The 20,460-nt window shown below is 28.2% G+C and overlaps 2 protein-coding genes across 2 annotated transcripts; both read left to right on the forward strand.

Moving 5' to 3' along the window:
• Positions 1-2,045: 2,045 nt before the first annotated feature.
• LOC145833019 (TELO2-interacting protein 1 homolog) lies at positions 2,046-5,156 on the forward strand. Its single transcript, XM_082940222.1, has one exon. It carries the CDS (start codon positions 2,069-2,071, stop codon positions 5,132-5,134), a length of 3,066 nt encoding a protein of 1,021 aa, XP_082796348.1. The 5' UTR covers positions 2,046-2,068; the 3' UTR covers positions 5,135-5,156.
• Positions 5,157-5,797: 641 nt separating this feature from the next.
• On the forward strand, positions 5,798-7,114 carry LOC145833021 (protein FRG1-like). The gene is made up of 2 exons (XM_082940223.1): positions 5,798-6,136; positions 6,504-7,114. The coding sequence occupies exons 1-2, from the start codon at positions 5,798-5,800 to the stop codon at positions 6,960-6,962; spliced, it is 798 nt and encodes a 265-aa protein (XP_082796349.1). The 3' UTR covers positions 6,963-7,114.
• The last annotated feature ends 13,346 nt before the right edge of the window (positions 7,115-20,460 follow it).

Below are 20,460 nucleotides of genomic sequence, written 5' to 3' on the forward strand. Positions count from 1 at the left end.
ATGATCTTTGACCTTTTTTCTTAAAAAATGGGATAGATTCGATTCAGTTTTAAGTGGTTGTTATTTATTAGTTAAGGAGATAGAAAGCTTCAAACATTTTTCTACATAAACTAACATTGACCCTTCTACAAAAGATAAACATTTTTAATATGAAATTCTTTTTACTGTATAAATTAAAAAAAAAATCATATTCTTTTACAGAGACCATTTCTCAGACTTGAAATAACTGACTAAAGTTATAGCTTCTCATTCCTTTTTTAAGTAGTTAACTTCAGACTTTTAACATATCTTTGTTGCATTTGAAAAAAATCTCTTTTAACAGTTGTAAATAATCTATAATGTAAGTTTTTTTTGACAACAATTAAGTATTGTTTTTTAAATTAATTGCTGTTTAAAGATAAGGTAAACATGTTAATCTTGATTTGAAAATTCTATTTGCCTGTTGTTATCCAGGGTATTGACTTCAAGCAGTACATTAAATCTTATAACCTTAAAATTTTGTAAAAAAAAAACATGGAATTTTGAACAAAATTACTTAAAATCTTGTAATTTTAAACAACTTTTACATGTAAAATAACGAAGTTTTGATCACATACAAAAATTATATTTATCATATACAATTTATTTTTTGCATTATTTAAAACTTATTTATTACAAAACACATTTTAACTACTAATGCAGTATCTTTTCCACATTTTTATACTATTTAAGGCCATAGGGGGGGGTAGAAGCCATTTTTTGACCAAAAATAACATATAGACTTATATTATAGTAAATTTCATAATCTTTCAGATGCTTTTTTTAGATTTTAAAAATATTAAGTAACTTTTTTTTTATGACCGGTTATATAAAGGGTTGTCTTTATAAAGGGTATATAAAGGGTAACTTTAAAGCCGTTTTTCTCGAGTTTTTAAAAACGGGCTTTAAAATCTATCTTCTCCTTCATTTTTCAAGCAATTTTCTTCAAATTTTCAGGAAATGTTTCTTACATTATGAGAAAAAAACGTTATTTGTGAATTTTAATAATTTTAAAAAATAAAAATTTTATGACAAAAATAAAATAAAAAAAGTGATTTTTTATCAAAAAAATTTTTTTTTTCAAAAAAAAAGGTATTTTTACTTAAAATTTTTTAAAGTCACAAATAACGTTTTTTTGTTATTATATAAAGAATAGACTGTGAAAGTTTAAAGAAGATTGCTTAAAAAATGAAGGAGGAGATAGATTTTGAATGCATTAATCTTTTTTTGCCGTTTTAGTTTTTCCTTCCCCATAAGGAACCTGTTATGCGGCCCAACTTTGGCCGGTCATATCTCAAAAACTAATTCGAGTTTTTAAAAACAGTAAAAAGCAACTAGAAGCTTAGTAAAAACTCTATAAAATAAGATCAACTTGTAAAAAACATGGCCTACCCCCCCCCCCCCTATGGCCTTAAAGCTTTCAATAAAATTTATTTTAAACTAAAAATGGACAAAATACTTTATTCTTTTTATAAAATCTGGAAGAAACTCAGAAACCTGGAATTAGTTTTAAAAAAACCTTTTGCAACATTGTTATTTAATCTTTACAAGTTATAGTTGAATTTATCTTCTTGAACTCAAATTTAGAACTCTCACTGTTGCTTGTGAATTAACCAAAATTGTTTATTCTAATGTTTGATAAATTTTGATTAGTACACTTTTTAGCAAATAAAATTTTTAATTTCTAACTAAGCGTTTTAAACTAAAGTATACAATAAAAAATAATCTTTTAAATTTAGCCTATAAAGGCTGTATAGTAAATCAATTCAAAAATCTACTTTGTTTAAGTTGTTAGTAATATTGAAGATATCATTTCCATAAAATTTAAAGTAAGCAAAGGTAGAATGTTTTACCAAGTTTTTTAAAACTAATAGAATAAAATAAGCTTATCTGTAAAAAATATAAGACTGTTAATTTTTAAACCAAGCACTTGTTTTAAGTTATTTGTAATTCTGTTATTTCTTTTTATGAAGTACAAAAAGCATACTTATTGTTTTTCAATTACTTTTTAGACTTATTATAAAATTTTAACTGTACACTGCATTATAAAATGCAAGAAGATTTGTTGACACTCCAGTTGAGATCAGCATGTCTTCTGCTCGTCAAAAGCCCTGATGTACACAATATCAACAACTTGAATAAATTTCTAAGGTCCCTACCTGCATCATACTTGCACCAAGCAAAAGAGTTTGTTCTCTACCCGCTCAGACAACTGTTGCTTGCCAAAACAGGCTTCAAAAGCGGGGAGCGGGTAGCTCTTTTGCAATGTTTATCAACAGTGTTTACAAATAGTCAGTTTTCAGAAGTTCTTGTTTTTGAAGATATACTTAACGTCATTCTTCAAAGCTTATCTCTTTTTAAGGACCAAAATGTAGCAATAGTTGGATCAGAAGATCAAGTTTGCGGTTCATTGAAGGCTCTGAGATGCTTGTTTAATTATTCAGCAAAACCTTTATGGAAAGAGATTTATAGTATTGATAGAATGCCAATGCTTGGACATTTGATTACTGTTTCATTAAAAGTTGTCTCTGAGCACAAAAGTAAACTTTTGGTAGAAGCAGCATATGATCTCCTTACAGCTATGATAAATCCATCTTACATAAAAGTCCATTTGGACAAAAAGAAACAAAAAGTTGTTTTCAACAAGATTGGAGATGTTTTTGCAGGATTCTTACCTGGAATAAGTACAGCTGTTTATAAGACATTGTCCAAGGAGAGTAATCAAAGTTCAAAATCTAAAATAGCTGCATTAAGTTGTCTCAAGCAGTTATTGTTAGTTACTCTCTCAGACAAAGCTCTTAGTAAAGAACACTTAAAGACAGAATCAGATGTTGTTTGGTCAGAAACAGTGTCAAAGCTTGCTAAAAAGCGCAACAAAAAATGGATAAAAACCGTTTCTGCAAACATCAAAGTTATACTTTCCTGCTTCATCACTTTGGCCAACAATGATAATTACAAACTGAGAAGGCACGTGCTTGAGGTTTCAACGGAGCTTGCAGGAAAATGCTGCAGCTCATTGTCACTTTGCACTGCCAAACTGCTGCAAGTTCCACTGAGTCTTTTGCATGATGACTGTGAAAAAACCAGGTTGAAAAGCAGCAATTTCATTGAACACTTCACCACTGTGATGCAGGAGTCTGCGGGTGCTGCCCAGGCTTCAATACTTGATGAAATCAGCGCTGTGCTGAAAATGCTCCCCAAACTTTTGAAGCAAGCTGGTGATGTTGAAAAGGAAAGGATGCTCAAGCTCTTCAGTGGTTACTTGGAAGTTTTCGGAAGCAAACTTGACATACTGTCTTTTGAAATGTGCCAAAAAATTGTCAAAGTGCTGTTACCATGGCTTTCATTGGACTTAGACAACATTTCTCTGTTGGAAAAAACTAACATAGAAGCTATTGACTATGAGAATGATTTTTTATCTTATGGCACACATAACAGCAAGTGGTATTTTCAAAAACAATTTTCAAATCATAACAGTAAAGAAGTTCAAAGACTTTTACTGAGTATATTGTTTACAATAGGAAAGTATGGTAGAGTTTCAAGTTTGATTGCATTCTTATTGGAAGAATATAAGCATCAAAAATTTTGTTGTGAAGCACTAATAGCAATCAGTGAAATTGTAAATGGTATGAGTCAATCAACTAAAAATATCAACCATATTTTGCCTGACTTACTTGACACAATACTGAGAAAAGAAAACTGGAATGTTTTTCTAAGTGAAAACTATAATTGCAATGCTGTACAGTTGTTTAAAAAATCACAAATTACAGTAGCTCAGTCAAAGACTTCCATAGCTTTAGCTTGTTTACAGCTGGAAACTGTAGGAGCGATTTCAAATGTGATGCAATTAGAGTTCAGAGAAACATTAATGTTCAGCCTCTGTCCTGTGTTAGAAAGAGCGCTGAATGAGCACAGTATTATTTCATCATGTGCAGTATGTCTGCTGAAAACAATTTCGAAAAGCTGCCAGTATGCATCAGTGGCAGACTTGATAAACAGCAACGCTGACTACTTGGTGTCGGACACAATGCTGCAGATAACGCAAATAGAAGAGTTTCCTCAAACTCCAGTCATACTGGAAGCAATGTTCCTCAACAGCAACGTTGAAGCCTTTCCACACTTGCAGGGTGTCATTCATGAAATTTTGAACGCCACAGACCTGAACTGGCACAACGAAAGCTTGCTTCTGAAGTTCTTGAACCTTCTGCACACCATAAGCAAGTGTCTGAGGCGTTGGTTTCCTTCAGTCAATAAAAGTGATCACAAATCTAGCAACAAGTTGAAAGTGGACGAATTTTTGGAAGATGTTTTCGACTTTGCAGCAAATCTTGACAGAGATGAAGACATAGTTGAACTCTCAAGCAAAACTGCAGAAAATGACAAAGAAGATGAAAGTCTTCCGGGAGATAAGGAAAGCAAAGCGCCCGAGCAAGTGGAAGCTGCAGACTTGATAATGAACAGCTGCACGAACCTCCTCAGCATGGGCAGCATGAAAGTCCGCCTAAAAGTCCTGGACATTTCACAAGAGTGCATGCACGTTTTGCACGCCCACGAAGACACCTTCCTGCCTTTTGTGCACAAAATCTGGCAGCCCCTGATCGCAAAACTGAATGAAGAGATGCCGGTTGTGATAAAATCTTTCGAACTGGTGTATCAGCTGTCAGTGCTGTCCAAAACTTTTGTGAGGAAGAGGTTCATGGAGTCCGTGTACCCTCAGGTCCTCAAGCACATTGACATGCAGAGCGCGGTTTACGGTTCCTCCACGATCAGCTTGAGGCACTCGTTCTCCTACAAGCTTTTCCGCAGGCTGCTGAAAGTTTGCGGGGAGATTTTGATCGAGTGCGAGGTTCCCCTGGAAAAATTCAAATCCGTTTCCCACAAGTGCCTCCCGTATTTGTCTTGTAAAAGGCCGCTGGAGATGCAAGAGGCTGCAGTTAATTTTTTCCAAGTTATTTTAAACAAGTACCCCAACTTTGTTTGGTTCACACTGAACAGTTTGAAGTCACCCTCAGAAGTTTATTCCAACAACAACTTTGAAACTGTCAACTTTACGTCTAGCTTAATAAAAAACGTAGAATATACTGAAAATGTTGAAAAACTGTTATTGTTGTTCTAGTTTTGTTAACAATTTTTAAATGATTCACTGCTTAACTTTTATTTGTATGCTAATATGATTTTAGTTAATTTTGATATAGTAAAATAGTTTTAAGCATTTTCAATTATGTAATTGTTCAATATACTTTTTTTTTAGCTATCACTGCATTTTTTAATATTAAAACTTTAATTGATTTTAAGTTGTTAAAAGATTTTAGATCAGTTGATAAGTATTTCGAAATAAAGGTTTTGTTAGATTTTTTATTTTTAAAATGCTGTCAAATGCACGGTATTTGGCTTAACTTTGAAAAAAAATTGCTGTTAAAAAACTTTCAAAGGTAAAAATATTTTTGATAGATTTGTTTAGCACTTCTTTTTTTTTTATTAATCAGTGCTCTTTTTGTAGAATTTATAGACTAATTTTTTTTTCCAAGTAAAATTATTTACCAAATTTTATAAACTCTTACTTTTTATTTTTTAAATCCATTATAGTATTAACTTCATGATTTTTTTTACTCATAATTAATTTTTAGAGTAAAAATTAAACTTATCTACGAATTAATATAACTAAGAATTATTTTACATAAAATTTAAAAATCATAAAAAATTTCATTATTGAAAACTAAGATACTTTTATTTTCTCGTCATTAGAAATTAAAACAATTTTTTACAGACAGTATAAGAAATGAGCGACTACCAAAAAGTAAACTGCCTCAAGCTCAAGTCGGGAGGGGGAATCAAGAAGAAGAAGTCAATGAAGAGTAAGAGAAGCAAGAAGCCGAAGCTGACGGAGGAGGAGAAAAAGAAGAAGGAAGCGGAGGAGAAGGACGTGACGTCACACGGGGGGTGGTGGCCCATCACGGCGGTGGAGCAGTTGTCGGGGCTGGTCGCCGTGGAGATGGGCAAGCGGGCGTACATGCACGCCGTGGACAACGGCAGGATGAAGGTGGGAGAGCAGCGGGCGAAGGGGGACGTCCCCGACTTGCCCGAGCAGCTGACGGGGGTCGTGGTGGGCGAGAGAAAGGTTGTTATGGTTTTTTTAATATTTGAAAAGTTTTTTTAAATGCTTTATTTTACTTTTTTTTTTTCTTGTAACATGATTTTGTTATAACTCTTATTTTTATACTTAATCTCAACCTTTCTTTCTTCTCATATAAAGGTTAATCAAAAGTTGAAATTTTTGCTAAAATCAACGATAGAATTAGTTTCTTTACTCTGAGCACAGTTTGTTTTAATGTGACAGCTTTATTTTACTTTTTAAACTTAAAACAAGTTAAGTAGAATTCAAATTTTTAAACATACTTTCAGTGTTTTTGTTTTATTCTCATATAAATTAATCAACAGTTGCACTATTTGCTTAAATTGATAACAAAATTTAAACTCGATAACAGGTGGCGCTGAAGACGGGCTTCGGCAAGTACCTGTCGGTGGACAAGAGCGGGCTGGTGGTGGGGAGGAGCGACGCCATCAGCTCCATGGAGCAGTGGGAGCTGGTGTTCGAGGGGGGGAGGACGGCGTTGCTGGCCCCCAACGACAAGTTTGTATCCTGCAACGAGGACGGGGAGGTGGTTGCCACGGACGACAAGGCCCAGCTGCTGGTGAAGGTCAGGTCGGGTGTGGAGCGGGTGGTGAAGACGGAGAGGGACTTGCTGCCGGAGGAGGAGAAGACGGACACGGTGGGGGAGTGCGAGAAGAACTACGTGCGGAAGTACCAGGCGTGGCAGGACGGGAAGCTGCGGATATCGAAGAATGACGTGAAAGAGCTGGAGAAGGCGAAGGAGGAGGGGAGGCTGCATAATGCCTTGTTGGACAGGAGGAGCAAAATGAAGTCGGACAGATACTGCATGTGAAAATATTTTATTATTATTTCATTAAATAAAGTTTTGTTTACTCTGAAAAAATTGTTTAAGTGCTTAAGTGAAAATTTATTTGAGGAGTTAAAATTTAAGAAGTTGGTTTAAATAGCTTCAAAAATTAGTCCTTTAATTGATTTTAAATTTAGATTAACGCATTTTTGATGAAAATAATGTACTGAATTTTTTTAAATAATTAAGCAAAAAGTTTTCTATATATTTCATTTAATTTAGAGTTACTTAATTTTTTACTAGTGTTAAATGTTAAAACTTGTTGTTTTGTACAGTGTTTTAATTGTAATTTTGCAGCTTTTTTTTTGCTAAATTTTTATTGACTAGGTGTGAATAATTTTTTTAGCATTCTTTTTATCTGGTCACTCACACTTATTAGTTAAGTTAGTATCTGAATTAGTACTTTATTTTATAAAAAGTAAGTAATAACAACTTGAAAGCAATTATTATAAGACATTAGGCCGTATTTAGTGATAAGTTAGATCTTATGAAAACTTCTTTAAATAAAAAAAAAGTTTAGCAAAACTTATACCTCTGAAAAACTGTATAACTTTAACTATTTCTTTTTGCTGTTATACGATATATAAAGGTATAATTTTTATGCTTTGAAATAAAAAAATTAACTATCAAAGTTATATCGATTAAAGTAACTAATGCAATGCTATGAACTTACAGTTTTTTTTTTGTGCAACTAAAATTTCTTCGTTAAAAGTTATTATAAATTAAACTAAGTTAGCGTTATAACTTGCTTATATGTTTTTTCCAAACGATTTAAATGATAAGTTCAAGTTTGTAGAACAAATTTACACACATTAATTTTCGATTCTATTTAAGTTTTAGCAGTTATATTTATGACAACCTCGTAGTTAAGATTTAATATCTATAATTAATACGCTACTCTTTATTTCCAGGTAATGTTTGTTTGATGACTAAATACCAATAATGACATTTTAAATGTATATACATTGCTTCATAAAAATAAATTAAAGTAATAAGAAGTATATTTGTATATTTAGAGTATATTTGATAGTTTTTTTGCTTTAATTATTTGTATTAGAATAAAACTAATACAATTGAAAGTATACTAACAATAGACAACAAAAGTTGTTTCTAAAATTGTGGTTATTGTTCTTTTTCTAAAATTTAAAGAATACTGTTTAGAGTTACAAATGCAAATAACGTCAATTTAAAAAAAAAATTTAAGTTCACCTGTTGTAATATTAGATACTGTCAGTTAAATAAGGAATTTTTAATCGCCGATTTTAACTTTTCGTATTTAGAGGCTCGCCTTGGAAGTAAATCGTGGTAAAACCATATGAGTTGATGTTAATAGTAGTTGTCTAATTAATTCTGAGCTACTGTAATTGTTTATTACAAAAATACTGGTGTATTAGTTTATGTGAAACTAATTTTAAAAAAGTACATATCACTGTTATACAGATCATTAAACAATTCATAGTATAATAACGCCAAGAGATATAGAAACAAACTTTGAAAGCGTTTATCGTAGAAAGTATTAACTTTGTTAGCAACCTACCGTGTAATGATGTCACACCGCTCCAACTCTTTCGTTATTACATATTATTAATTTTTTAGTAATAACCTCCAAAATTAGTTAAATATGGCATTTCTTGGTGGCTCTAAATTGTTTTAGAAATCTGTCCTTAAGGTCAAACTAAAATAAATATGAAACAAATTTACATGTTTTGAAAAAATTATAACTTTTTAAGGATTGACTAGCTCTTGAAGCAAAACTTGTTTGCCAAACAAACTTTAAAAAAAGTATAAAACCTACATGTAGTTTAAGACCAAAATTTGTTATACTTGTAAAAAGTAACGTGTTCCTTTTATAGTCTAGATAGTTTTTTAGATTGATTCGTAAAGAAGAATCCTGTTTTTTACTTAGTGGTTCAGAACTGTTTTTATCTTAAAAAGACTCTAAATCAAATTATTTGCTTAAATGATCAGATCTAAGCCACAGGATAAAGTTATTATTTCATCAAAAAAAATCGACAAGCTGTCTCTAGCTTTTACTATTGCATTATTAAAAAAAAAAAAGAGCCACATAAATTAAGAGGAAACTTATTAAACACAATATAAGTGGTCTCAGTAGTTTTACGAATCTATTTTAAAATAGATTTTAATCAATCTCGCGTTTATTATTCCAAATCTTAACATACATCTCCAAGTTTTTAAAAACATTTTAACTTCATAGTTACTATTTTATATAAACTATGTTTTTAGAGCTATTTGTTGAACAATCTAAAAAAAAAATTTAAAGAACTTTTATTATATTATCTATCTAAGAACAAAAATTCTAAAGCCATCGACTATTCACGTTTAAAAGTAAAAAAAAACATCTGAATCAATGTATATTCGCTGAAATTCCAAAATGTAACTGTATTGACTAGAATATATATATGTAGCTTGTTAAAGGACAAAAAAGACTCTCAAAATATTTGGTCCAAGGACCTGGTGTACGAAAATTTTTTCGGTTATCGAGCCACGGATACTTTTCAACGTCTAGTCAAGGACATAGGGTAAATTGTTTAATCGGCGGGTTAAAAAAGGTTTTCTTTTTGTTCATTACTAGCAAGTTATGTTAGATACGGACTTCAGCGGACTGACTTACGTAAGAAGCTGTTTTATAATTAAAGTTCTAAAATTTTAAAGGATTATAGTTTTTAGTATGTTTTATTAACGGAAAAAATAATACTGATTTTTTAACATTATTACATAAATAATATGCTTATGAGTAGAAATCATTCATATGTCCTTAAATATTTGTTTCTTATTTGTTTGCAAATTAAAGGACTTTTTGGATAACTCTGATCTAAGAATAATCTCGACATTTTAATTTAATTTTATAAAGTCAGTTGTTATATTATTTGTTTCAAATAACTTTTTACTACTACAGATAATAAACAAAAACTTGAGACAAGATTCATTCAAAAACATTTTTTTGAGCAAACAATTAAAACATATTTCAGCTAACCTTTATCAACTACTTTTGTTAGCAACAAATTTAAGAAATAAATTTTGTGTAAGTAAACAGTTATAGTTTTCATCAGAAAATACTCAATTACCAAAAGTAGGAAAAATTAAATACATATATACTAACAGTTTATAATAACTTAATTACAAACTAATTAGCAAATTAAGTAAGATAAGCATACGTACAAAAATGAAAGTAAAAAAAAAGCGACAAACTAGACAAAACATTTATAACAATTTATAAAAATTAGATTTACAAACGTACTTTTGCTTGCATAAATTAGGTCTAAAATTTTTTATTTGTTTGAATAAACCATCTAATAGGTCATCGACGATTGCTGAACACTTATAAAACAATTATAAAACAAGCAAAAAACTATATTCAAAGTATTTTTCAAGTAAAGCACGTAATGAATATCATCTAAACGTTTTAGAATTTTATCTATAGAAAGATTTAGACCTAATTTATGCAAGCAACGGTATGTTAAAAAATCTAATATTTATAAATTGTTATAAAAGTTTTGTCTAGTTAGTAGCTTTGTTTTACTTTTATTTAGGTACGTATGCTTATCTTACTTAAATTACCTATAGGTTTTTAATTGTGTAATTATAAAATGTTAATCTGTCTCTAATTGATCTTGCTTAATTTTGTTAGTTGAGTATTTTCTGATGAAACCTACAACTGTTTACTTATTCTTAATATTAGTTGCTAACACAAGTAGTTGATAAGGGTAAGTTGAAACATATTTTACTTGTTTGTTCAATAAATTTTTTTTTGATAAACTGTGTCTCAAATTTTTGTTTAACCTAACTATTTATTTTATGTTATATTATTTTAATATTTTTATTAAAAAATAACACATAGAAACTTAGCAGTTTCTTTTAAACGATTAAATTACTCATACTTTTTTTTGATATTTTGATTGTTAATATTATATAAAAAATAACTTTTTGAATAGTTGCTTTAAGTAATTATTGTAACAGTGAAGATAGGTAGATAAATATGTTTCAAATTTATTTAAGTTTTAGGCGTGTTAATAGAACCTTAATTAACTTTTGTAAGTTAACTTCCTTTAAAAAATTTTAGTACAAGCATACAGTCTTAATTTGCAGTAATTCTTTATAATCGAAATTTGAAATAAAAACATCAAGCAAGGTGTATAAAACTCGAACAAAAATAAAACTAATAAGTAGCTACAAAGGCAAAACTACTAAATTTAAAACATTTAGAACTAATTCATTTCAACTGTGTTCTTAATTTATATGCGAACAAAAACAAATAGTTTATTTTAAAATAATTCTCAAGTACAACATTGCAATTTAAATATTTTTAGATTTTTATATAGTTTATAAGATTACGGTGACTAGCAAAAGTTTTTTTTTAGTAAACATGGTCAGTTGTAAAAAAATGACATAGACGACAATCGTAAATTTTAAAAACTGCAATTTATCTAGCTTTTTCTTCGATCCTTCAACAGTTTTTGTCTGCGGTTGTTGAACCATATCTAGAAATAAAAACGAGTTTTATTTTTGCTTCTAATATTTTTCTTAATCAAGTTCTAGGACACAAAAACAACACTAAATAAAGAATATTTTCTTTAAAAACTGCTATTTTTTAACAGATTATATGAATTCTCACCTTGATAGTCTTTTCTTCGAGGCCAGTCTGCTGGCAAAGCTGGTCGACTTCGTCATAAGTCGGTCTGCTGTTCACCTCGTTGTAATGGTACATTAGCGCGTCCATTTGGCCCGATGTGAAGTTGGTGCGTTTCCTAAACCAGTTCATCATGTTTGTTAAAAGAAAGTTGCTTGACTTTTCATTACTAGTGATGAGGCCATATCAGCCATGATCAACAAAGTGCATAGAAAAAGTTTCACCGGCCACGGGAAGTTTGAACTTTTAATTTAAGTGATAGAACTTACAAGGTTTGTTTGTTTTACAATTCATAAACTTTATGTTTTGAGAGGGAACTAGTCAAGGGACACTTTTGCATGGAGACACTGTTGCACTAAGGGTAATTTTTGCACGAGAGTAAAGAAAGTAAAACATTATAAAGAAACAAGAACAAAAAAAGTTACCGACTAAGGGTAAGGGTTAAGGGTAACAGTGATAGTAGAAAAGTCTAAAGTAAATTGAAAAAATATATTATTAAAATAAAAGAAAAAAATAATCAATAAATAAAAATAAATTATAAATTAAAAAGTTATCGACCGAGGTTTAGAATTAATAGTGAGAGTGAAATAAAAATAAAAAACAGATAACGGCTAATAAAAATTATTATTAAAGATAAAAAACCATAAACAAAAAAAAAGTTATGAAATTAATAAAATATGAACAAAAAAGAAAAAAATAAAGTTACTGATCGAAGGTAAAGTTTAGGGGTTAGTGATGGTAAAAATAAAAAAATGAAAAACTTAAACTGATTGAAAAAAGTCAACCCGTGAAAAAGTGTCCCTTCGTGCATATTCGACTCCTACCCGCTTTAAGAAGTACTTTAAACTGAATTTGAAATTAAAATATTTTTTAGATGGTGTTAGTTATGTCTTTTTTATCACAAAAAGCTAAATATAAAAATTTCAGTTCTTAAATGTTTTTTCTATACTATTATGCTTAAAATATAAAAAACTAATAGTTTCTAATAATAGTTTGTATTCTTTAAAGTACAAAGAATTTATCTTCAATTTAGTGCACAGCTTTTGTAAAGGTTATAGACCACTGGTATAAAAAATGCCTGTTTACCTTTTTGGTCCACAACTTTTGTTACTTTGAAAAGTGGTCTCTGCATATGTATATTGTGTATTGACCGGAGCAGAACTATTAAAACAGGTTTGTGAAGAAGTTCCATAAAAACAGTTTGAATAATTCTGGTTAGCCTGAAAGCATATATCTAATTATTAAAAATAATTTATTTTTTTGAAAAAATGTAAAAAAAAACTGAAACTGTTGAACTGAATAACTAGTTAGCAACATAAACTTTATTTTTTATACGGTAAATGTTTGGGATTATTTTATGAGTATTAAATCGAACTTACATTTGGTATTAAGTTAGGTTTTGTATCAAAATTGCAGTATGGCATTTGATATTGGTTTTGTACAATAGGCGGATTGTTATGTTGAGCTTGATAAGGTGGAATAACTGGGCGGGATAAAAAAATAATTTAAAATAAACAATGTTGTTTCTATAGCGTTGATAAAGTTGGGTATGCAACTCGATGACTGAGAGGTCTTTTTGTGTATCCAGGTCCTTGAACCAAATAATTACTCAAAATTTTTTGGTTCAAGGACCTGGATACGCAAAAAGACCTCTCAGTCATCGAGTTGCATACCTAACTTGATCAAAACTATAATAAGCTAAAAATGATAAAAAATAAAAAAATAAATACAGTCGAAATTTTAACTCTAAAACAAAGAACTCTATGAAAAACAACACTATTAAACTTTACAACATTAAATATTTTTCTAAAATAAATATCCAAAAAATAAAAATAGTTTTTGTATAATAGTGTCCAACATTATACACCTATAAAATGTATATTAAACTCTACCTTAAAAGGTGAAGTTTCAATCTGAAATGTTTTTAGTCTTAAAGTTTATTTTTAACTTAAGCAAATAATTTAACCTTTTATATGACTTGGAAAAAGAGAAAAAAGTCAAGTTAATAATTTGAAGCTCCTTTAAAAAGTATGTTTAATAATTAACATTCTACTATCAACTTATTTTAACTTATAAAAAAAAAGTAGTAATAAAATAAAACTATAACATTAAAAAAAATAATAATAAATAGATAAAATAAAGCTGCAATATTTCAAAAAATAAGTAAAATAAAGCTGTATCCAAAAAAACATTAATAGGTATTTTACTCTTTACTCCAGTGCTTTTTTAAATTTGGTTAAATTTTTCTTTGTTGACTTAGTTTAGTTTTTTGAGCTGTTCTGTAACATAGTTATAGTACTGTAGCTTTTTTCTTATAACTCAAACTTTATCAACTTTTATTTGGTTAAATAAAACCAAATAAAATAAAATAATGAATAAGTTACACAGTGACTGATTAAGCAAACTTTTTAAAGCTCAAAGTTTATTTAAACTAACAATTTCCATCGTTGTAACAAACGTTGTTTTGATTCATTCCGTGCATGGTGTCATCCAATACAAAACCTCGGTTAATTTCCACTCCATTTTTCCTGTCCTTTCTTCTCCGGTTTTGGAACCAAGACTGTAAAACAACGCATTAGTGTCATATAAAAAGCGGGTCCGATTTTAAAGCAAAGGTGTTTCCCTTAACATTTGCTGAATCGTCAATTAACTTTTTTTTATTTATTTTCAAGATATTTATACCCTTAACCTTAACCCACTTGAACAAAACATATTAAAAACTAATTAAACATACATTTTTTATATTTTTTATGCTGACTCAACATATATTGGGAGACTCCCGTCACATCAAAAGAATAAATCAAATAAAGCTCGAAATTTATACAAACTTTTTTTTTTAACTTTGAACAACTGTAAACAGGAGTAAATGTTATAGTAAAATTAATGATCATACCTTGAGCTGGTCATTTGATAGTCCCGTTGCTTTTTCCAGATCTTGCATTTGATCTATCATTGGGTATTTTACTCTTGAATAAAAATTTTCCACATGGTTTTTCTGTAAACTTGTCAGCGCTTTCCTACTTCTGTTTAATTTTACAGTTTTTATTTGTTTGATAGTTAGTGACAGTTTTAAAAATAGCACAATCTTCAAAGACAGAAAAAATAGAATTGTACAAACTAAAAAAAACGGAAAAATGTTTTACTTTTTTGTTAGTTTTATTAAAATACAACTTTTTCTGCTAAAATATCAAGTACTACGTTAGACTAGAAATATGGGTAGGCGTCAAATATGCACGAAGAGACACTTTCGCACGAAGGGTCACTTTTGCAATAGACATTTTTCCACGGCTTAAAGTTTTTATTTAACAATTTTTATTTTTATTTTTTGTTTTTTAATTTATTTATTTTTACTATCACTGTTACCCTTAACCCTTACCCTCGGTTGATAGCTTATTGCTGTTTTTTTGAATGAATTTATTTATTTTCCTTGTTTTTTTTTTATTAGTATTTTTTACTATCACTGTTACCCCTAACCCTTACCCTTGGTCCGCAACTTTTTTATATTTTTTTATATATTTACTCTCGTGCAAAAATGTCTTTGTGAAAAAGTGACCGGTTCCTATAAAGTATAAATATTTATTTTGTAAAATTAATCATAATATTAGGTAATGCAAACTTACTTTTTAACTTTTTTAGTTCGATCTACGTTTTCTTTACCATCAAATAATGTGTTGATTGATGCTTTACGATTTATCTGTTTAAGTAGAAGACATATAAAACAACAAAATTTATATTCAAACGTCAAATAATAGTGCACAAATATTTACTAACACTGGTTACTTCTTTCTGTTTACTTGCAATAGAAGCAGCCCCATCATTGCCATCTGCTTTAAAAATGTTTATACCAAAATATATTTAAATATGTTGACTATATTCGAAAAAACCCACTAGTTAAGATATTGGTCTATAAATTAACGCGTTATGTTTGTTGCCTTTCTTATGAACTGGAATACAAAATACATTTTCCATTGTTTTGGTACTTTAGCTAATTCTATAAAGCAATTGAAAATCAATGAAAGTGGAAAAATTATTGATGGAACTGCATACTTAATAAAATAGGGCGGGATATTTTCTGGGGTTCTAGTTATTTTATCTTTTAGATGTTAATTGAATTTTTAATGTCTTCATAAATTATAAAAAAGCTTCTATTTTACTACAATATTTTTGAGCTGATTTAAATTTTGGTAGTTATCATCTTTCTTAAATACTTTTTGAAAACCTCTGTTAAAAAGTGAACTTACTTCAAAATCTGAAGTTATTGTTCTATCTAAATTATTGTCATAAAAAAGGGGTATTGTAGTACTTAATTTAAATTTAGACTTTACGTAACAATAAAACTTTTTTAAATTAGGTTTTTTTGAAGAATTTTTATTCATATTCAAGATTGAATTTTTTTACGACTTACAAATATTCTTTTGACTTGGTTTTTAATCTTTAAAAATTTATTATTTGTTTTCTTTTTTTGTACAGATTAAGTTTTTCTTTTAATAATTTTTTGCTGTGAGATGGATCTTTCATACTTTTTATTTTTTTAGAATATAGTGGTGTAAACATTTAATTGTGGTTTGAATTGAGCTGATAAATTGGTTATAAAAGTCATATATTAAAAAATACTTAAACATGTTAATACAAAGTGGTTGAGCTTTAAATACGTTAACTAAAAAGTTTTAATATATAAATAAAAAATTAAAACAACATGAACCTTTTTCTAAAACACGACCAGCTTCGTGAACTTCATTTGCCATCTGGTCATTCTGCATAAACTGTTGTTTGTTGTGATTACAAGGCTGCTGCAGGAATTTTTGGTAAGGAACAGTGTCTGCTAACTGGGGATCAAGTTGCAAATTATTGCAGTCAAACTGGTTTGTAGTGTTTACCGAGTTTCCATCCAACACATCATTGTTTTGATAGTTTAAATTAGGATCACAGAATTTGTCAACTAAATCTTCAACATCGATTGTCTAAAAAATATAAGTTACTTAAACACTTTTGATTTTTTAATTATTTTTTTAATATTCTTGTGTAATAATAAAATATTCAAATGTATATAATTTGTTACCTTTAACAAGCTATTAAAGCTAAAGTCCGGATCAATGTCTGTATTTTTCACTTCGAGACTGCTATCATTTACAAAATCATCAAAAACATCAAAGTTCAAATTACTAAGCTTATTTATATCAAAGCTAGAGGTTTGCTGTGGTAAAGTTTTTGGATTAACCGTGTCTAAAGGGTTAGTTAGGTCCAGTCTATCTAATCCAGTAAGCTTTTGGGTCAAGTCCTCAGCATTATCGTTGCAAAAGTTTGGGACTGCCATAAGGTTTGATTTTTTTGTGAGAAGGTAACCGAATCCGTGGTGCTGGTTTAAGGTTGTTAATACAACTGATGTAGCAACACTTTCACAGTTTAGTGTTTAACTGTGATATTTTTACAAACTGCCTGAGCAAAACTTTGTTCAAAAAAAAAACAGTTACATCAGTTAAGTAGAAAAAAAAAAGAAAAATCAATTAAATTTCTAATCAAATTGTATTACTTTAATATGTTTAACTATGCAGTAACTAAGTTATTAAACGTCTTAAATTAAATTAAACAATAATTTAAAACTAATTTAACTAATGTTTCAAAAAAGTAGGTGCATTACATTAAATAATTCAATTTAAATGTTTACACATTTTTAAGCAACCTATAAAAATTGAGGTGTCAAAGTTTTTATTTTTATTTTTGTTGTCAATTACGAAAACAGTTGTGTAAAATTCAAAAGCATCAAATGTTATCTACCAAAACAAATTTCTAAATATAATATTTTATTTTTTAAAATATGGTATAAAACATACAAACATGGTATATAAAAAATTTTATAAAATATGGTGCTACACTTATCGATAAAACAATTAAAACATTCATGATTTTTCTGTTGGTGTTTATTTAGGTAAAACTAGTAAAAATAAATTAAAACAGTATTGACCAAGATCTTTGTTTAGTAACTAAAGTGGTATGCAATATATGGTCTTTTATGTTGAAATTCTGACTTGCGACAATTCTGAATTTGCGAAAATTTTAAAACAACTTTTGCATGACATATTGAAAAAAAAAGTTATATTTGCAAATGTACTTTTAATGTAAATTTCCGTATATATTATTTAATGCTAATAACGTGATCAGTTTATTACAATTTAACTTTTAATAATTTTTTTTATCTTTTTTTAAAAATGTTCGCGGCTCTTGAAGATTTTTTTTATAAATCCTGTCCTTGAAGACTTTTAGTATTAAATTTGGCCAGCTAACTACCAAGATTCTCCACTGTCAAGTAATGTTAAACTTCGAAAAACAACTACTGGAAAAACTAGTTTTTGAAAATCAAAAAAGCTTATTAATAAGCCAAGTTTTATTTTAGATTTGTTTTTACTAGTTAAATAAACTACTAGTTAAGACTGAAATTCCAAATTAGGTTTATAACACTTCTAACTATTTTTACACTTACTTTTAAACGCTGATTCTATGTAGATAACAATAAAGTATGTTTTATTTGCCACTTATAATCAAAACTTTTTAAAATTTAAGAACTTTTTTCCATTTTCTAATTATACATAAACTTAGCTAACTTTGACTATTGTAGTGAATTGTGAATTAATCCTACATTAAAGTTTGACTATACTGAAATATAAAAAGCTATAAAATAAGTTTTCTCACTATTATTTATTGTAAATTCTTACAGCAGATCCAAAATCTAAAAATTATTGTTTCACAACCAAATCTTTTAAGAAACAACAATAACTTTTTATTTTCATTAGTAATAACAAATGTTGATTAAAAAAAATATAACCAAAATCAATTTTTTTTTTAAACAACAAATAATACTTTTTTTCGACAACTATCCACAAAGTAACTAAAAAAGGAAATTTCTGGGATAAACTAAAATATTATTGTCTTGTACAACAAACCAAAAAAATAAATAGCTTATTCCTATGCAGTTTTATATTTATATCTTTCTTAATCATTATTAAGGGGGGAGGGGCAATATAAGCTATTTAGTAATTACATTAATTAACGTTAAAACATATTAAGTTACTAGAATTTATTAAATAATAAAATGTAATATCATCAACGTTTGTTCAAATTAGATTATTTGTCAAACATTCTTACTAGTTAAGCTTTTAATCAGTTTTCAAATGTATTTTTAAAATGATTTGTTGTACTTATTTGGAAATAAAACTTGCCTATAAAATGTTTTATCATATAATCTACTAATCTTTAGAATTGAATTATAGACCATGGTTTTTTAATTAATTTATAAATAAACAATCCTGGTTGCAAGTTTGTTAAAAGTATGTGAATAGTTATAAACTTATTTTCAAAGAAGAACTATTTTAGATAAATTTTCATTAAATCTCTGGGTTTTTAAGATTGTACATTTAAAAGTACTTAGTTCGCCATCAATATAAGAAAAATTAAGTTTAAAAAACTATAGTGTTTGCAGCTAAAAAGTATAACTTTAAAATTTACCTTTTTAAAGCAACTATGCCAGCCGTTTGTGTTTTTCGTAGCTTATTACTTTTTAAAAAGCTCAACTTAATCGACTAAATTCATTAAAAAAAAAAGCTTTTTTTTGCACTTTATAGACTTCTTTTTCAATTTTTAAGTAAAATTTCATATTTAAACACTTGTTTAAGTCCACGTATAACAATAAAGTAAATTAGCCAATTTTCAGCTATAAAAAATGTCTTAGTTGCTAGCAATATACAGTATTGTTAAAAAATATTATACAAATGCTTTTATAATCTTGTTATTTACTTAAACATAAGTATTTTAAAAATTTATAACTTTAAAAATTACTAATTAAGGAGCATATTAATTAGAAAGCTAGGTTTGTGAAAAACATTATCTTAATAAAAAGTTTTTACCTACCTGCCATCTTTCTAGCCCGACAGCACAAAAGTATAAGAAATTATTACTATACTGTTCGTATAATAACTGATTTTGATTGCAAGATCAGTAGAAACTTTTCTTAAAATATTAGTTTAGAACTGTCTATATAAAGAAACACAAAAATCTAATTATACGGTAATATGCTTTATCAACTGATATTAAGACTAAGCTATTTAATGAACTATAAAATAAAGTTCTAGTCTTAATTCTTTCCTCCAAAAAAAAATTTTCGAGCAAGTTTTAAACATTCTGCTTAAGTAAGTATAACTGCAAAACAAACTTGCTTAAAATGACAACTTAGAAAAACAAACACAACTATAAGATTTTACTTTAAACCAACAAAAAGTTGTATTTTTTCTGATTAAACTAATATAGTTCATGTTTCTTACCCTCCCTTTGAAAAAAATATTCCTTTATGTTTTCTCACATTTTAAGCTAGCTTTTCTTAAAGTTTTTATAATATTTTAAGATGATGAGTTTTAGTAGTTATCAAAAGTGTTTTTTATTAAAAAAAAATTCTCGTTAATAAAGTTCAAAACAGTTGTTTTACATTGTAAACTTTCGTTAGGAGTTATGACTTAGTTTATTTGTTTCGTTATTGTAGAATCTTCATAAACATCTTTTTTTTTTTAGAAAAAATTCTAAAGTAAACTCCTCAAACTTGTGCTACTTTTATTACTTTTTTTTGGGATTCTTGTTTAAACTGAAAAACTACTGTCTAAAAACCCTTATCTAATTAATTCAAAGTTACAGAAAAAAACAAATGAAAACAAATTCTATTAATAATTTTAAATTTATAGATTATATGCTGTTAACAATTTTTTTGACTTTAAAATGTTTTTTTTTATTAACAAACCAGTTTACAACAATGTAGTACAATTACAAAGTACAGTTACAGATTGTATTATAACA

The sequence above is a fragment of the Thalia democratica genome, chromosome 4 (genome assembly GCF_965202585.1).
Source record: "Thalia democratica chromosome 4, ktThaDemo2.hap1.1, whole genome shotgun sequence".
Taxonomy (NCBI): Eukaryota; Metazoa; Chordata; class Thaliacea; order Salpida; family Salpidae; genus Thalia; species Thalia democratica.

What these genes read in the sequence shown, in the direction of transcription:
- LOC145833019 (XM_082940222.1), top strand. Translation starts at nt 2,069, where the DNA reads ATGCAAGAAGATTTGTTGACACTCCAGTTGAGATCAGCATGTCTTCTG.
- LOC145833021 (XM_082940223.1), top strand. Translation starts at nt 5,798, where the DNA reads ATGAGCGACTACCAAAAAGTAAACTGCCTCAAGCTCAAGTCGGGAGGG. An exon ending in TCGTGGTGGGCGAGAGAAAG is followed by an intron (nt 6,137 to 6,503) that starts GTTGTTATGGTT and finishes ACTCGATAACAG; the next exon opens with GTGGCGCTGAAGACGGGCTT.